Source organism: Bos grunniens, chromosome 24 (assembly GCF_055505025.1).
Source record: "Bos grunniens cultivar Pamir isolate PY7600 chromosome 24, Bosgru_T2T1.0, whole genome shotgun sequence".
In the NCBI taxonomy this organism is placed as follows: Eukaryota; Metazoa; Chordata; class Mammalia; order Artiodactyla; family Bovidae; genus Bos; species Bos grunniens.
The window spans coordinates 62,576,823-62,591,991 of record NC_141188.1 but is presented as its reverse complement, the minus strand read 5'-3'; the positions used below and the strand labels follow the sequence as shown (position 1 = coordinate 62,591,991).

Below are 15,169 nucleotides of genomic sequence, written 5' to 3'. Positions count from 1 at the left end.
CCTCGCCTGGAGAGCCCCACGGACGGAGAACTAAGTCCATGGGATCGCACAGTTGGCCCAGCTGAAGCGGCTCAGCCTGCCTGCCCGCTTGTCCCTTCAGAGAGGGGCTTGGCAGCCTCCTGGCCCCACTCCAGCAGCCACGTGACCACCCCCCCCCCAGGGTTGAGGGCCTGGCCACCACTGGGGACCCCCTTTCTGACACTGTAGCCGGACACACAGCAGGTGCCACTGGAGACGCCTGGCATTGCATCTAAGGAGGGTGAAGACAGGGGGCCTCTGGCTCCTCTCTGTCCCTCGGTGTCTCCACACCCCCATTTCATCGCAATAAAAAGAACGAAGCACTGAAAGAATGAAAGGACAAGGAGAAAACGTCTGCAAAACACAAAGGACTGGGATGCGAAATGTACAAAGAATGCTTAGAATTCAACAATAAGAAAACAGACAACACAACTTAAAAAATCAGCAGATCTGGACACCCTACCAAATCAGATGCCAAACAGACACCTGAACAAAACGCTCAGTGGCATGTGTCACTGGAGAACTGTGAATTCACGCGATAAGGCGCTGCTGTGCACTTCCTGTAATGGCTCAAACCCAACCCAGGAGAACAGCAGACGCTGTGAGGCTGTGGAGCGACAGAAAGCCCCATTCACTGCTGGCGGGGTGAAGGCGGGACAGGCCCTCTCGAAGAGTTTGGCAGATTCTTACACAACTAAACATATCTTACCATATGATCCAGCAATTGCACTCTTTGGTATTTACCCAACTAAGATGAAAACTTATATCCACACAAAAACCCACACGCGGGTGTTTAGAGCAGCTTTATTCATAATTGCCAAAACCTAGAAGCAACCAAGATGTCCTTTGGTAGGTGAGTGGAGAGACAACTGGCACATCAGATAGGAGAATACTCGGGGGGTGGGGGGTAAAAAACTAAGTTATTGAGCCACGAAAAGACAGGAGGAAACTTCCATGCATATTACTGGGTGAAAGGAGCCAATTTGAAAAGGCTACATACCATGGGGTTCCAACTATATGACAACCTGGAAAAGGCGAGCCTTCAGAGCCAGTAAAAAGATGCGTGGCTGCCAGGGGCGGGAGGGGGGTGAGTATGCAGAACGTGGGATCTCTAGGGGAGTGAAGCTTACTCTGTGCGAGACGTGTCATTATGCATCAGTCAAAACCCACAGAACGCACAAGACCAGGAGTAAACCCTGACATTAACTACGGGCTTTAGTTAATAGTAAAGGATTGACACTGGCTCACCAGCTATATATATATATATATATAAAAAAGAAAATGTGTGTATAGGATGATTGCAGTGATGTAAAGCAAAAGCAGTAGCTGACACAAACAAGAGAACAATGCAGTCATAATTCAAAGAAGGGAGGCATCCCTAATTTTGACAGGCCCTGAAATAGGAGGGCAGGTTCTGAATAAGAAAGTATTTTTAAAGGAAGTAGAACACCGTGTTAGTGCTCCCTGTACGCCTCGCACCACCCTGGAACGTTTTAACCTGCACGAAAACCCTAAGAGGTGGACACTCTTGTAAACTTTTGTTTACAGTCAGGGAACTTGCTCAGGGGCCCCAGTTCAAGTGGGACAGCCTTGGGATTCAAAATACTGCATTATATATACTGCCTTTAAAAATAAGTAGTAGTGTTAAAAATAGTCTTGATTTTTAAAATGTTAAAAATCTGAAATATTAAAAAGTTTTTTAACACTAGTTACATTCATTTAAGCAATACTTTAAAGATAGTACTAGTGTTAATTGCTCAGTCGTGTCTGACTCTTTGCCACCTGGTGGACTGTAGCCTGCCAGGCTCCTCTGTCTGTGGGGTTCTCCAGGTGAGAACACTGCAGTGGGTTCCATGCCCTCCTCCAGGGCATCTTCCCAACCCGGGGATGGATCCCGGGTCTCCCATCCTCCTCTGGCTCTGCCCGCTGCCCCCGCCCCGCCCCACCATTCCTCTGAAACTGTCATTTAGAGTCACCAGGACCTCATGACTGGCAAGCTCGCGGCCGTGACTCCTGGTCTCTTGCATGTGTCGGTGACGACCATCTCAGTCCCGGTGTCTCCAGGGTACCTCCTCCTGTACGGCCACCTCCTCAGCCTTCTTTGGCGGGTTGCTGCGTCCTCCCGGCCCCCACCCAGTGAACCCCGGGGAGCTCCCTTCTCTAGGGGGGTGTTCCGGGGATGGGGAAGGGTTGAGACGTCTGTGCTTTCAGTCGAGCCTTCGGGTGATTCTGCTGTCTGGGGCCTGGACAACCAGGTGTCACTCAGACTCAGCAAGAGCAGAAGAGTCCGCTTTTCTCCTCCAGGCGGCCGCCCGTCCTGGCTCCTGCGTGGTTGAGGCCGCGTCCGTCTCGCCGGAGTCCGCGCCAGCCCCGCGCCCGCACCTCCCCGCGTCCCAGGGCGTTCTCTGAAGCCCGTCTTCCATGACACTCTCTGCCCTCTCTCTGCCTCTTCACTAAGAATGTCTCACTTCTTCCTTTCTGCCCCTCTGCCCTGGAAATGTTGTGTCCTTTGCAAATCGTTCCCCAGCTCTCAGCAGGCGGAGCTCACCCGTCCACCCCGGGACCCCATGGCTATGCCCCCGTGACACTGAGCTCCGAGCCCAGAGATGTTTGCTGCATGGCTCACAGGACCTGCGCGCCAGAGGCCCTCTCGCGGTGCTAAGACGACTCTGCAGCAAAAAGGAGATTCCTACTCACACAGAGGACCTCAAAGGCACCGGACAGTGCGTCTTTACTCAGAGAAGGTTGATAGGCATCTGGGCTCAGCAAGCTTTTTCCATAAAAACACAGATAGTATCTCGGGCTCTGATAGTCATATGGTGTCTCTCATAATTCCTCAACTTCCTGGCGAAAGCAGCCTTCACGAGAGGAACGAGAGCGGCTGGACTCCCAGAAACTTTGTGAACACTGACACATGAATTCTGGCTGATTTTTGTGTGTCGTGATAAAAGTATTCTTCTCAACCACTGAAAGATGTAAAAGCATGGTTGGCTGTGGGTCGTGTTGCTGACCACGGCTGACCCTGTGTCCTTCAGCACAGGACTCGGGAAGTGAGCTTCCCTTCTTTGACTGGAAGGCCCCCCAGGTGAAAACCTTATTGGTTCAAGGAGACAAGAGCCTAGAACTCTGACGACAGGAGGCACCGCCTGCTCGGCGCTGCCCCGGGTGCCCGGCCGGTCCCACGCGGGCCTCCTCTCCTCTCCCGAGTGCCACGTGCCCTCCATCAGCACGTGGGCGCAGCTGGGCTTCGTGTGCCTAGCCACACCCCCGAAGGGCGGCACATCGGTGAAATCAAAGAGAACTACAGAAACCTGATAAATCACTTAAAGAGAAAAGGCAAGCTTCCAGTCAGAATTCTGCGGTCATTCTGCTCAGTGTCTACCACCTTCTTCCAAGAAAGCACTCAGCTTTCAGGTGAGAGATGAAGGTCCAGGAGGGCCAGGTGTCCCAGACGGAAGGGCTCACAGCAGAGCTGGCCTGGGCCCCGCACGGGGCGCCCTGGACGTCCACGCCCCGCCTGCGGCGTCCTGGGACCCCAGCACAGAGAACTGGGCGGGGGGGGGGGGGGGGGCGGGGAGGAGCGGCTCGGGGGCCAGTCCCAGCCTGGCCGCTGACCTGCTCTGCGCCCTCAGTGGGGCGCCTTCGTGCCTCAGTTGCCCCAGCTGTAAGCCGACGCAGCGCACCCGCCTCCAGGGGCGGTCGTGTGGCTGTGACCAGTCCGCCCCAATGGGCACTCAGGTGTTTGCCACCTTCACGAACTTACAGAGCGCCTGCTGTGTATCTGATATTGAGTCCTTCATTCATTTCACCGGAGTTAAGTCTTGTAACTATTCTAACAAAGTGACCGTTATCCCCACTCCGTAGATGAGCCCGAGAAGGTGGTGTGAATCGGGGGTGGTGCTGGAATAAGACCTCCTCTCTTGCACAAATTCGTCTGATGAAGGCGAACGAGGCACGCGGGATGACCATGTCCCGAGTCCAGTCCTTGATACTCGAGCACGAAGGAGCCCCAGGCCCCTGGTGAGCGGGCGGCCTCCCTAGAGCATCCAGAGGGGCTTCCGCGGTGGGTGTGGCCGCCGCTGTGTCTGCCTGAAGGTGCCTTTGCTGCTGCCGTTTCCGGCCCGGGGAGTCTGAGCCGCGCGGGCTGAGGGGGAGTGCTTGCGACCATCCACACGTCACTCTCAGAGCTTTTCCAGCGTCAGCAGTCAGGTGTCTTCTGTGCGCCCTGCCGCTGCGTTTCCGAAGTTCCAAAGTCTTGAGTCACTAAATGCTCGATTTACCGAGACATCTGGGGGATCATAAAAACCTCTGCAGAGCAAAAGTCGGTGTTTCAGCGGAGGATAGTGGCGCCTGTTTAAAACCCTGGGTGTAGGCGAGAAATACCGCTTCTTGAATTCATCGGAGACAGAACACTTAAAGCCTCGTCCAGGAGTCCTGAGGCGTCCACCTCTGCACGCCTCCCCTCACCCCGCGTCTTCAAATCCGTCATCAAAGACTCAGCGAAGAGACATTCGGGCCGCCCAGAGCCGGCCCTCTGCTCCCGCAGGGAGTCCAGAGGCCCCAGGCTCCTAAGACCACGGGTATCAACCGTTTTATGCGGCTTCAAAGGCCGTGGCCTTGGGCTCAGCAGGGAGGCGCTGTGGGCCGTGGGCGAGCAGGGGGAGCCTCCTCTGAACCTGGGGCCGGGCCTTCACCGCCCGTGGCCCTGAAGCCCCCTGAGCAATGGTGGGGGGACAGGGAGAAGCACCCCTTCGCACGGGAGACTGTGAAGCACCATCGGTGCGTGTAAGATGTGTATGCCCTACTGAGACTGCGGAGGCTGAAAGGGGAGGCCGCTCACACTGCTTCCGCGGACAGCCGCCGGCAAGCTTTAAGGCCCTGAGCTCAGGTCACCACCCCAAATGCCTCGCGCCTTCCGCCCCCGTCAGGCCGCTCGCTGGCGGTGTCCTCTCCCCACCAGGTGGCGCTGCTGCCCAACGAGCAATCTCTTGGTCTCGAGGCGGGTGAGACCGTTTCCAGTGGACTGCGTTGGAGCTGCAAGAGGACAAAGAAGAACAATGAAGGACCCCCCTCAACACACACACGCCTCACCCCTACCCCCAGGTCTCAAGTATCAAACCAGGACCTCGGGACTAGCAGCTCTGGAGGCTGAGGCTAGCGGTCAGTGCAGCCGAGCTGCGACGGCAGGAAGGCTTTTCCTCGTCTCCACTGTGATGGGCCCCGTTTTCCAGGGCAGGAAGAGGGAGCCTAAAGCCACCCGGCTTCCAAGGTGGACCGACAGTTGGATACACACAGAGGTCACGCCATGGGTGCCCATGCTCCAAAGGGGCCAAGTTTCCAAAAGAGGACAGCATTTAACAACTAGGTCAGTTTCTCTGGAGATACAGCACAGTTACTTTTGCACATATGGGCACAACGGGATCCGTAAGAAGCAATAAACTGAAATACTGATGTTAGATGGACCTCAGGTGTTAAAACCGTGCACGCTCCGGGAAAGGACAGTGCTGCCCTCTGCAGGAGAGCGCGGGCACTGTAGGGGAAACACCCTCACCTGCGGTGACACCGGACTCTCAGCCTGGACTCCAGGCCCCTTCATTCGCCAAACAGGACCCGCTGCAGACTTTCCTCCAGCCCCACAGAAACGACCAGAAATGCAGCAACCATGTTTAAAAGCGCACCCTCTCTTCCTCCATCCCCCAGATCTCAATTCATTTCTCCAGAAATAAGTGCATCCTTTTTGTGGGTGCGGTAGGTGGGGTGTCAGTATTTTTCTTCATTCCTTCGAGAGGAGAGATGGAAGTGTTATGGGGTTAACTGCTACCACAGCTTGCCTCCATTTGCTTTCACTGCCTTAACCTTAGAATGCTTTTGTAATCAATACATAGAATTGAAAACAGGTGTCTTCCAGGCTCTAATGGGTGGTGCTCCTGAGTACTAGATGCTCCCTGTTTAAAAAAAAAAAAGAGAGATTATTTTGCATTGTGCTTTAATCTTTCGGGAACCTTCAGAAAGTTTAGGTATTTAGCACTTAAAAAAAACTACAATGTGGATTTGCCTTGTAAGACCTTATTCTACTTCGGTTCTGCAAGACTTAGCCCATGGATATTATACCCCAGAGTTGCCTCCAAATAATTTTTAATATATACTTTATTTGGTTGCATTGGGTCTTAGTCATAGCACGTGGGATCTGACCAGGAATCGAACCTGGGCCCCTCCATTGGGAGCACAGTCATCCACTAGACCGCCTGGGGAAATCCCAAATAATTTGAGGACAAGGAATATTTTATCTTTTATCAATGGAGAGAGCTCAAACAACTAAGCTTAACATAAGGAAGAACTACATTTCCTAAGCTCCTCACTGCCGCAACCAACCACTGCCTTCAGGCAGACAGTTCTGTTCATGGAAACAGAATTCTGCTGACATCTGAGTGCCTCCTTGGTGCTATTTCATGATGCTGGACCCTGCCCATTATTATTTAATCCTCGGAGCCATAACTTAAGCTTGTCATCCACGTGGTGAAACGCAGCTCTGCAGCCCAGGGGTCCTTCCGTCCGCCTCTGCGATCCCCCTCTTGTCCTGCCCTTACCCTAACCCATCTCTCAACTTCCAGGCTTTCTCTCAACCATCTGACAGTTAAAAAAACCATGTCAACACATTTTTTTCTTTTTGTCTCTATTTAAAACCTGGCAACTTCCAATTTTTCCTTCAACAACTCCCAATTCTGCAGTCTGGCTGTTTTACTAACTGAACCACAAATCCTGTAACACTTTCAGGACGTTTCCCACAACAGTTGCCCGTGTCAGGCCCCACCGCCCCCCCCCCCCCCACTTCCTAACCACAGCGCCTGTCACCCGGAGGTGCCCGCAGCGCGTCCCTGGCCCTGGCTGGGACCTGTCACCCGGAGGTGCCCGCAGCGCGCCCCCGGCCCTGGCTGGGCCGTCCGCGCCCGCCCGTGCAGTCAGGCACTCCTCCACGAAGCCTCACACGAAGCCACCCCCGCCTCGCCCCCGGCTACACGTCCACCCCAGCCAAGGCGCCCGGGGCACTGTCACCAGGTCTCAGGAGCGGCCAGGACACGGACCGAGCGCCAGCCACTTGGAAAACCGCCGGCCAGTCTGGGAGGACGGCCTACGGCCCCGCACCTGCGTGCCTGGATGTGTCTCCCAAGGGCGCTCCTGCACGTGGAAACCGGGAGACGGGGGCAAAAATGCTCCTGTTAACGACGGCAGAGCAGTGAAAACCACCCAGGTGTCTGCTTGACACCGGATGAGAAGACGCAGTCTCAGAAGCCGAAGTAAAGGGCACCCTTTCTCTAAAGCTCGAGCCAAGGAAGGAGGACGCAAAGCGGAGCAGCGAGAGAACAGTGACACTGAGAGCGGGGACCTCGTGCGGCGGAAGGAGCGCAGGGACGCAGCAGACGACCCGGAGACGGGCGTCACCTCGACGGGCAGTTCCACCTTGGGGGGAACTGCCGCGCGCTGCGTGAGGCGCCGGCCCGCCGGCTAACGGAGCGGGCGCCTGCGGACCACCAGGGGGCGCCGTGCTCTCTCCAAACCCGTGGCCCGCCCGGGGGCGCTGGGCAAGGCTCTGCTCGCAGTGGGCACGCAGGTGACCTGTACAGTCAGGCAGGCTGCTTGGGGTGGCTGGGATTCCCAGATGGTAAATAACTAGGGGATTCACGGCCCACATTACAGGGAAATAACTGGTTGATTCTTTAAAAAGGAAAAACTCCAAACCCACCAGGTATGATGTCCCCCTCTCTTCACTGCTACAACATTTGCAATAAAGCACAATTCTGAAGCCATTTTTCATTTTTTTTATTGCTGTTAATTCAAGGAAAAAAGGTTGCATAAAATCCAATCTTTTCTAGAAATATAAGTGGCCTTTCCAGTACATAACATTTCAAATATCAAAGTATATGGTAAACATACAAATAAGGAGAAGGTAACATACCTCCTATATACAGTACAGTCTTTTAAATCATAAAATAAGCTCCATAAAGTACAACTGGCAAGTGATTCACAATACGGTCCATACAGGGCTTATCAAAACTCTCACTTCCATAGCTCGATTGCAGCTTAACAATTAATTTAATAATATGGTCCAAAAATACCCAAATAAAATATATTTAATCAAAATAATTTCCTTTCGTTGAACTTTCTTTTTAAATTAAAGCTTTCGCCTACCCCTTCTCCCACCCCACCTTTCTTCCCCTTTTACTCCCACCCCTGAAAGAAGGTTTCAAAATGTACATTGGTGCTATAAATATAAATTCTACCTATGAAGCTTTACAGGAAGCTTCTTACTTCAAGTGTTTCCTTTTGTCTGGCAATCTGTTAGGTTTCTGAACCAAGGCCAGATATTTAAGTTCCTCTGCCGCACACCAACGTGACCCCACAGAAACACCCGCCGTCTCTACTCTGTACCGAGGGTGGGGCGTAGCACACCCAACCCCCAGCCCTCACACCCGCGGCTCAACGCCGGGGGCTGCTCCGTGCCGCCGACGGCAGGGGTCCAAACCCACACCCCATCTTCCAGATAACCTCAGTGCACTTTAGGAAATCAAAAATTACCTGGAAGCAATTTAGTACATAGATCGGCTTTAAAAACAAACAGTCGTTTTAAACAGCAGCATTAAACTTAGTGACGGGACACTGACATGATTAACACCATCTTAACACACTCAGAATTCAGTCTTTCACATTATAATCAAACACAGTGGTGAACTGTTGCCGAAGTGACTTTGCTACGAGACAGGATAGGGACGAATACCTGACTTTTGTAGAAACGCAGAGCTTCTGTTCAGATCGCAATAAACCGTATACATTTCAGACATGACAGAACACTGACAGTTGGTGTACGGAAAAGAAATCTTGACTTGTGTCTTTTACGTGACACAGCGGTAGACTGCGGTAGACTACATGTAAAACTGGCTGTTGGCTTTCGTTACAAACACACACACACAGGAGAACCACACTCACACAAGTTTGTTCACTTTATGTCTCTCTGAAGCAACAGGCTAAAAACGTATGATGGAGTAAAAAAGTTTCTGTTTTTAAAGAAAAAGCTCTTTGTCCACTTCGTATGTCACATTTTCTCAGTTTCATATGGTTTACCTCTTCCTCTCTCTTTCACTCCGATTTTTATTTGGACAAGTGCTGCGTTGGTGTGTGTACGTGGAAGTGTTTATTACATATATACACACTGCTTGGGAATCAGATTCTCCCTTACTGTGAAGGTGGAACATTTTACCAGTGAATGATACTACACAGAGCGGTTTAGAGTGTGGACGGTGCAGGGCCAGCCGCTTCGGCAGCCACTGTCAAGAGCGGAGGTGGGACGAAAACATGGAGATTAGGGCCAAAGTGAGAAAAGCTGGGGAAGAAGCAAAGTTGTTTTTTTTTTTCCCTAAAACCATATGACTGTCACCAGTGTTATGAAAAAAGGTCAAATACACAGTTTCAAAGATTCAGTAAACATTGCACACAGCAAGTATTCAGTGTTAAAAAAAAAAAAAAAGCACACATCAAGATTTTCCTTTTGATTGTTTGAAGGTTTAAATTACATGTATCATACAGATAAGCCTGTTGTTGAACCAGGAGACCAGAGGCTCAAAAGCAATGCATTCTTGTTTTGTTTTGGCCATCCGTACAAGAGAAATGAGAAATCTCAACTGCATAGAAATCTAGGAAATGTATAGACAAAGAAACACAAACAAAACACCTTTCCTTTCCCTCCCCTCCACACCCCACCATGACTGCCCACACTTCAGTGTATTAAGGAGGCAAGCTTTACTTGTTTCAGTCTGCAGAATCCAACGTGTCACTAGAAGGGGGGAGGGGAGGTGCGTATCTCAGTCTGTAAGAGCCTAAAACGGGAAAGAGAGCTGCTAAGTCACTGTGCACTGTAAGGCATCACACATGACAAGACATCAGACGGGCCTGCCCCTCTGTCCAGGCAGCGCCTTCTGCACTGCCGTGACCCAGAACAGTCCTAGCAACGTGAAGTTTGTGCTTTAAGTTCAACCTAAAGCTATCAAACTCAACTTTCCCTTAAAAACTCCAAGCAAACACTTCCAATTCAAGACCCTTTTCCTGTGTTGAGATCTGGCAAAATTCAAAAGCTTCGTGTGAGCTGAAATGTAACAGTTTGAGGCCTCCATTGAATTTGGTATCCTACTTGTACTTATTTAAGAATTTCTTTATTGTGGTGGTAACACAAGAAAGTTCTAATTTTCTTATTCCCAAGTGAAAGTGTTAGTCGCTCAGTCATGTCTGACTCTGCCATCCTATGGACTGTACCCCCACAGGCTCCTCCATCCATGGGATTCTCCAGGCAAGAACACTGGAGTGGGTTGCCATTCCCTTCTCCAGAGGATCCTCCTGACTCAGGGATGGAACCCGGATCTCTTGCATTGCAGGCAGATTCTTTACCCTCTGAGCCACCAGGAAAGCACAGTGCTTAACTGTTCTGTTCCTTAAAATGTGACAGCACTGGAAACTAACGTCGGCTGGGAAAGAAGGGAGCACGCCTGAGGTCATCTGCCTGCGCACAGATAGACCCAAATAACAAAGGATCTCCCAAGTCAGGTGACTACCACTTCCTAATTTTTCAGTATTTAAAACTTTCGCTTACTCTATGAAACTGGATTGTTGCTTAAAAAAAAAAGTGCTGCTAGCAAAGAGATTTGCAAATTCCCATTTATATCCCTTAAAAAGTGCCTTTCCGGTTTCCTCCTTCCCTGGCAACTGGATTCCTCTGAACTGCCCTGAGCTGCGGGGCCTGTGTCTACGCTGTCTGGCCGCCTGCACCTCTCGGCTGTCGCTGCGCGCGCAGCCCGCGGACACACCGGCGGCTCCTGCTGCTCCCACGGAGCCGCACGCCTCCGGCCCCTCAGAAACAAGTCCTCCGGGCGCTCTCGTGATTACCTTGTGGGCCGGCCTCCATGGACGACTGCTTGCACTCCTGCGCATGGTGTCCGCTCACGCCACAGTTGTAGCACGAGGCGCTCCCGCTCTTCTTGGGCGCCGCGCCGCCCGAGCCGGCCACCACGCTGTGCGGGTACACGGGGTAGAACCGGCCGAAGCCCGCCACCGGCTGCACGCCGTAGCCGGCCTGGCCGCCCAGCACCGGGTCATGCACCAGCCCGCTGGCGTACGGGGCCTGAGGCAGGAAGAAGGGGAGCTGGCCGCCGCTGCCCTGGGGCGCCTGGCTGAGGTAGCTGCCGTTGCAGAGGGAGGGCAGGCTGAAGAAGGGCGAGACGCGGTACAGCGGCCCGGGCGCCGGCCCCGGGTAGTAGTAGCCGCCGAGTGGCAGCCCGGCCCCGCAGCCGCAGCGCCGGCCGCACGAGCCGCAGGCGCCGGCCGGGGCCAGCAGCGCGCCCGCGCCCAGGAAGGCGGCGCCGTCGCCCTGCGCCGTGCTGGGCGCGGGGCTCGCGCTGGGCGCGGGGCTCGGGGCGCCCGACGGCGCGCTCGTGGCGGCCGGCCCGGGGAAGGCGGCGGGCGCGGCCGCGGGGACCACCACCTTCACGCCGGCGGGCGGGGCCGCGGCTGCCGCGCCGCCCTCCAGCTGAGGCACCATTGGAGAGAGTCCCGCCGCCGGGGAGGCGGCCTTTGGGACAGGGTCCGTGGCAGCGACGGGGGAGCCCGGGAAGGGCCCGGGGCCGGGGCCAAAGGCGGCGCTCGCGGAGCCCGCGCCCAGGCCCGCGGCGGGCGGCGGCGCCAGGTTCAGGGCGCAGCTCTCGGGGGGGCCCGGCGGCAGCTTCAGCCTCTGGATGGTGAGGTGCAGCGCGGGGCCGCCGCCGTGCGGGAGGAAGCCGGAGGGCAGTGGCAGCGGGGCCGCCAGCAGCTCCAGTGGCTTCTCCGAGTCCCCGGCGGACGCCGCTGGCCCAAGCGCGCCCAGGGGCGCGGGGTCCGCAGGCTCCCGGAGGGCGGAGAGCGCCACAGGGCCGGGGACCAGCATCCCGATCGTCTTGCCATCAGCAGACTTGGGCGGAGGCACCACGACCTCAGACTTCTGGGCACCATTGTGCATGACACAGTGTAGAGTTGGCATGAAAGAAATATGCTGATACTTGGCTGAGCTTAAGGGATCTTCCAAAAGGTCTGCACTGTCGTTTCCTAAGGAAGCGATTTGAACAGGTGGCTTGACCGTGACCGTCTGGCCCACAGAACCGTAACTTGTAAACCTGGTTGTCGAGGGATTTCCAGAGTCCTCGGAATTGCTGTCTGTGTCTGAGGGAAACATGTAAACAGATGTTAACACAAGCATCCTCTCCCGTCCATCCTGCTAGAAATAAAATTTAAGTATACCTAAAAATATACCCTGACTTTTAAAACCAATAAATGTATCCCCCTCAGTGTCCTGACTACTGAGCTAACCTTCTTTTAATTTTTGGCTTTCTATGGACTTTATTTGAAAACTATGGAGATTCTGGAAAAGGCAAGACACCAAGGAGACAATAAAAAGATTGGTGGTTGCCAGGGGTGGAGCCCTGGGGGAAAGATGAGGAGGCAGAGCACAGAGGATTTTCAGGGCAGTGGAAACACTGTATGATGTAGTGAAGGTGGATCTGTATCCTTACACATCTGCCCAGAGCCACTGAAGGTACACCACCCAGACTGTGCCCTTACACGTATCACGTGTCAAAGTCAGTTTTGTGTCAAAGTCGGTTCCATCCTTGGTAAACAAATGTGCCATCCAGTCAGTGATGTTCATACCGTGTGAGAAGAGGGGCTACACAGGAAATTTCTGTGTCTTTCTCTCAATTTCACTGTAAATCCAAAACCGCTCTAAAAAAATTAAATCTCAAAAAAACCCTTGGACAGGTAAGAAACAAAAGGTTAATGGCGCCTGGATGAAGCACAGTATAAACACAGACCTTTATTACAAGGGATCAGGTATCTTTTACCTTTAATCAATTTTAGGCAATTCATTTGACTTATATGCTGTACTGCCTGCCAAACGCGAGGTCTTCACATTTGTCTCTCATAAATTATACAATTTAAAGGAGTTCAATCAAGACTATATTTAATTTAAACATCTAGACATAGAGAAGGGAAGACAGTTTTCCTAGAGTGGAATAGTCTTCCTTTTAAATACTTTGGTGGGAGAAAGAAAATGTAAAACTACCATTACAGTCATAAAGTAAATGCTAGAACACAAGAAGCAAGAAAAACACGAGAGCACTGCAGTTCCTCCTAAAAGGGAACAGCCAAGTGGCAGACACAAAACTGTACCACATTTCTTTTTATTACTGCATCATTCTTACGCACTCTTATGCTTGTAAACATAATAAATTCAATATAGACTTCCCCTGGGTTTCTTGATTTTTGGTGTAAAGGGGGCAAAGTGCAAGATTTAGTTCAGTTTTAACTCTCATAACCCAGACCCTGCAGCGCTATGCACTGAGACCATCCAATTAAATGCAGCACCTGATTTAGCATTTTTTTTTTGCTCACAAATATAAGCAGAATTGCATTATGTAGTTAAAATGCTTATATTTATTAAGGTAGTAACTAGCTATATTCAGCAAAGAAGCTAAAACTTTTAGAAACAATTCTAAAAACAAATCATACTATGCTTCCTGGAGAAAGGTTAAATAGAACCTATTTCGTGACATAGAATGTAAACAACAATACTAGTAACTCAATAATTTTTATTAGAAGAGATTCAACTTATGAACAAATGGTTCTAATATAGACTCCCCTTAATAACTGAGGAGTTCCTTGTTAAACTCTGCAAAACAAAAAGTATTCAATTAGTAACTTACTTAAGGCATTATATCGGTATCTGTACCTTCACATGAGTAGGAGTTAAAAATAATATTTAAGTTCAAAAGAAGCTGTTAACATTTTTCAGATGATCAGTTAAATTTCTAAATGAACTGGGCTTTGTTTAAATCATCTTAAGTCATAGCAAATGGCCCCATGATTTTAACTGATCTCAAATGGTTTTCTGAACATTCATTAGAAGGACTCATCTAGCAATTTAGAGATAGGTTTTCCTTTTCTGAGATGACTTTGAAAAGTATAACGTCTTATTAACAAAACCCCATTATGACCACTACCACCAACAAAGCCACCTGCAGTGCAGTAGGCCCAAGTCCAGTCCCTGGGTGGGGAAGACCCCCCGGAGAAGGGAGGGCAACCCACTCCAGCATTCTTGCCTGGGAAATCCCATGGACAGAGGAGCCTGGTGGGCTACAGTCCATGAGGCGGCAAAGAGTCAGACACGACTGAGTGACTAACAGCTTGAATCTGCCAGGTTAACAACTGCTGACCCATGGGGCATTTGTCACCATCAGCAGCAAATGTTTAACAATATGGCTGCCTGAGGTAGCATTACTAGTTGGGACTAACAAGAGCCTGACCAAAAAACTTAAAAGAAAAAACTGAAGAATGAGATGTCCACAGGAAGCTCTGAAAAGCTTAGATATATCCCTGGGAATCTAGAAGGCCACGCTCATACGCAGGGCTGTGGGCCCGTCCAGTAAAGACCTAAGGTGGCTTGGATACATCCCTGGGAATCTAGAAGGCCATGCTCATACGCAGGGCTGTGGGCCCATCCAGTAAGACCTAAGGTGGCTTGGATATATCCCTGGGAATTTAGAAGGCCACGCTCATATGCAGGGCTGTGGGCCCGTACAGTAAAGACCTAAGGTGGCTCTCAGTTCTTACTTCTGGCTGACTCTGAGCTTTCATGTAAGGAGCATTTGAAGATACAGTACATACAGAAAACAAAATGGCAGATATAAATCCTACCTTATCATTAATTACAGTAAATTTAAATACATAAACAAGTCAGCCAAATGGCAGAGATGGGCAGAATGGCTTAAAAAAACCATCATCCAACTATAAGATGTCTTTAAGAGACATACTTTAGAATCAAAGACACAAACAACGTTTAGGGTAAAAGGATGGAAAAAGAGGTATCCTGCAAACACCCAAGAGAGAGCTAAAGTGGCTACAGTATTATCATCAGATAAAACAGACGTTACGACAAAATCTGCCATTAGAGACAAAGGATACTTATAATGATAAAAATGGTCAATCAGGAAGACATAAAAATTATATGTCCATCTAACAATATGCAATTTTCAATCTTTCTACACCTACTCTGTATTTTGTTATGACTCTTTCTCTTTAATAG

General features: G+C 51.2%; 1 protein-coding gene and 1 long non-coding RNA gene across 3 annotated transcripts in view; both read right to left on the bottom strand.

Moving 5' to 3' along the window:
• Positions 1-4,970: 4,970 nt before the first annotated feature.
• LOC147346413 (uncharacterized) lies at positions 4,971-5,710 on the bottom strand. Its single transcript, XR_015154177.1, has 2 exons — positions 5,570-5,710; positions 4,971-5,052 (listed from the first exon to the last, which is right to left on the bottom strand). It is a non-coding gene; the product is annotated as an uncharacterized LOC147346413 (long non-coding RNA).
• Positions 5,711-7,819: 2,109 nt separating this feature from the next.
• ZCCHC2 (zinc finger CCHC-type containing 2) overlaps positions 7,820-15,169 on the bottom strand; it is a 54,464-nt gene continuing 47,114 nt past the window's right edge. The window contains exons 13-14 of one of the 2 annotated variants that reach the window (XM_086373713.1): positions 10,948-12,252; positions 7,820-9,887 (exon numbers count right to left, since the gene is read on the bottom strand). In XM_086373713.1, coding sequence (XP_086229839.1) covers positions 9,820-9,887; positions 10,948-12,252 — 1,373 coding nt within the window. In that variant the 3' untranslated portion in view covers positions 7,820-9,819. Of the gene's footprint in view, positions 9,888-10,947; positions 12,253-15,169 lie in introns of those variants that run through there. The other variant, XR_015154173.1, reaches the window with a different exon arrangement.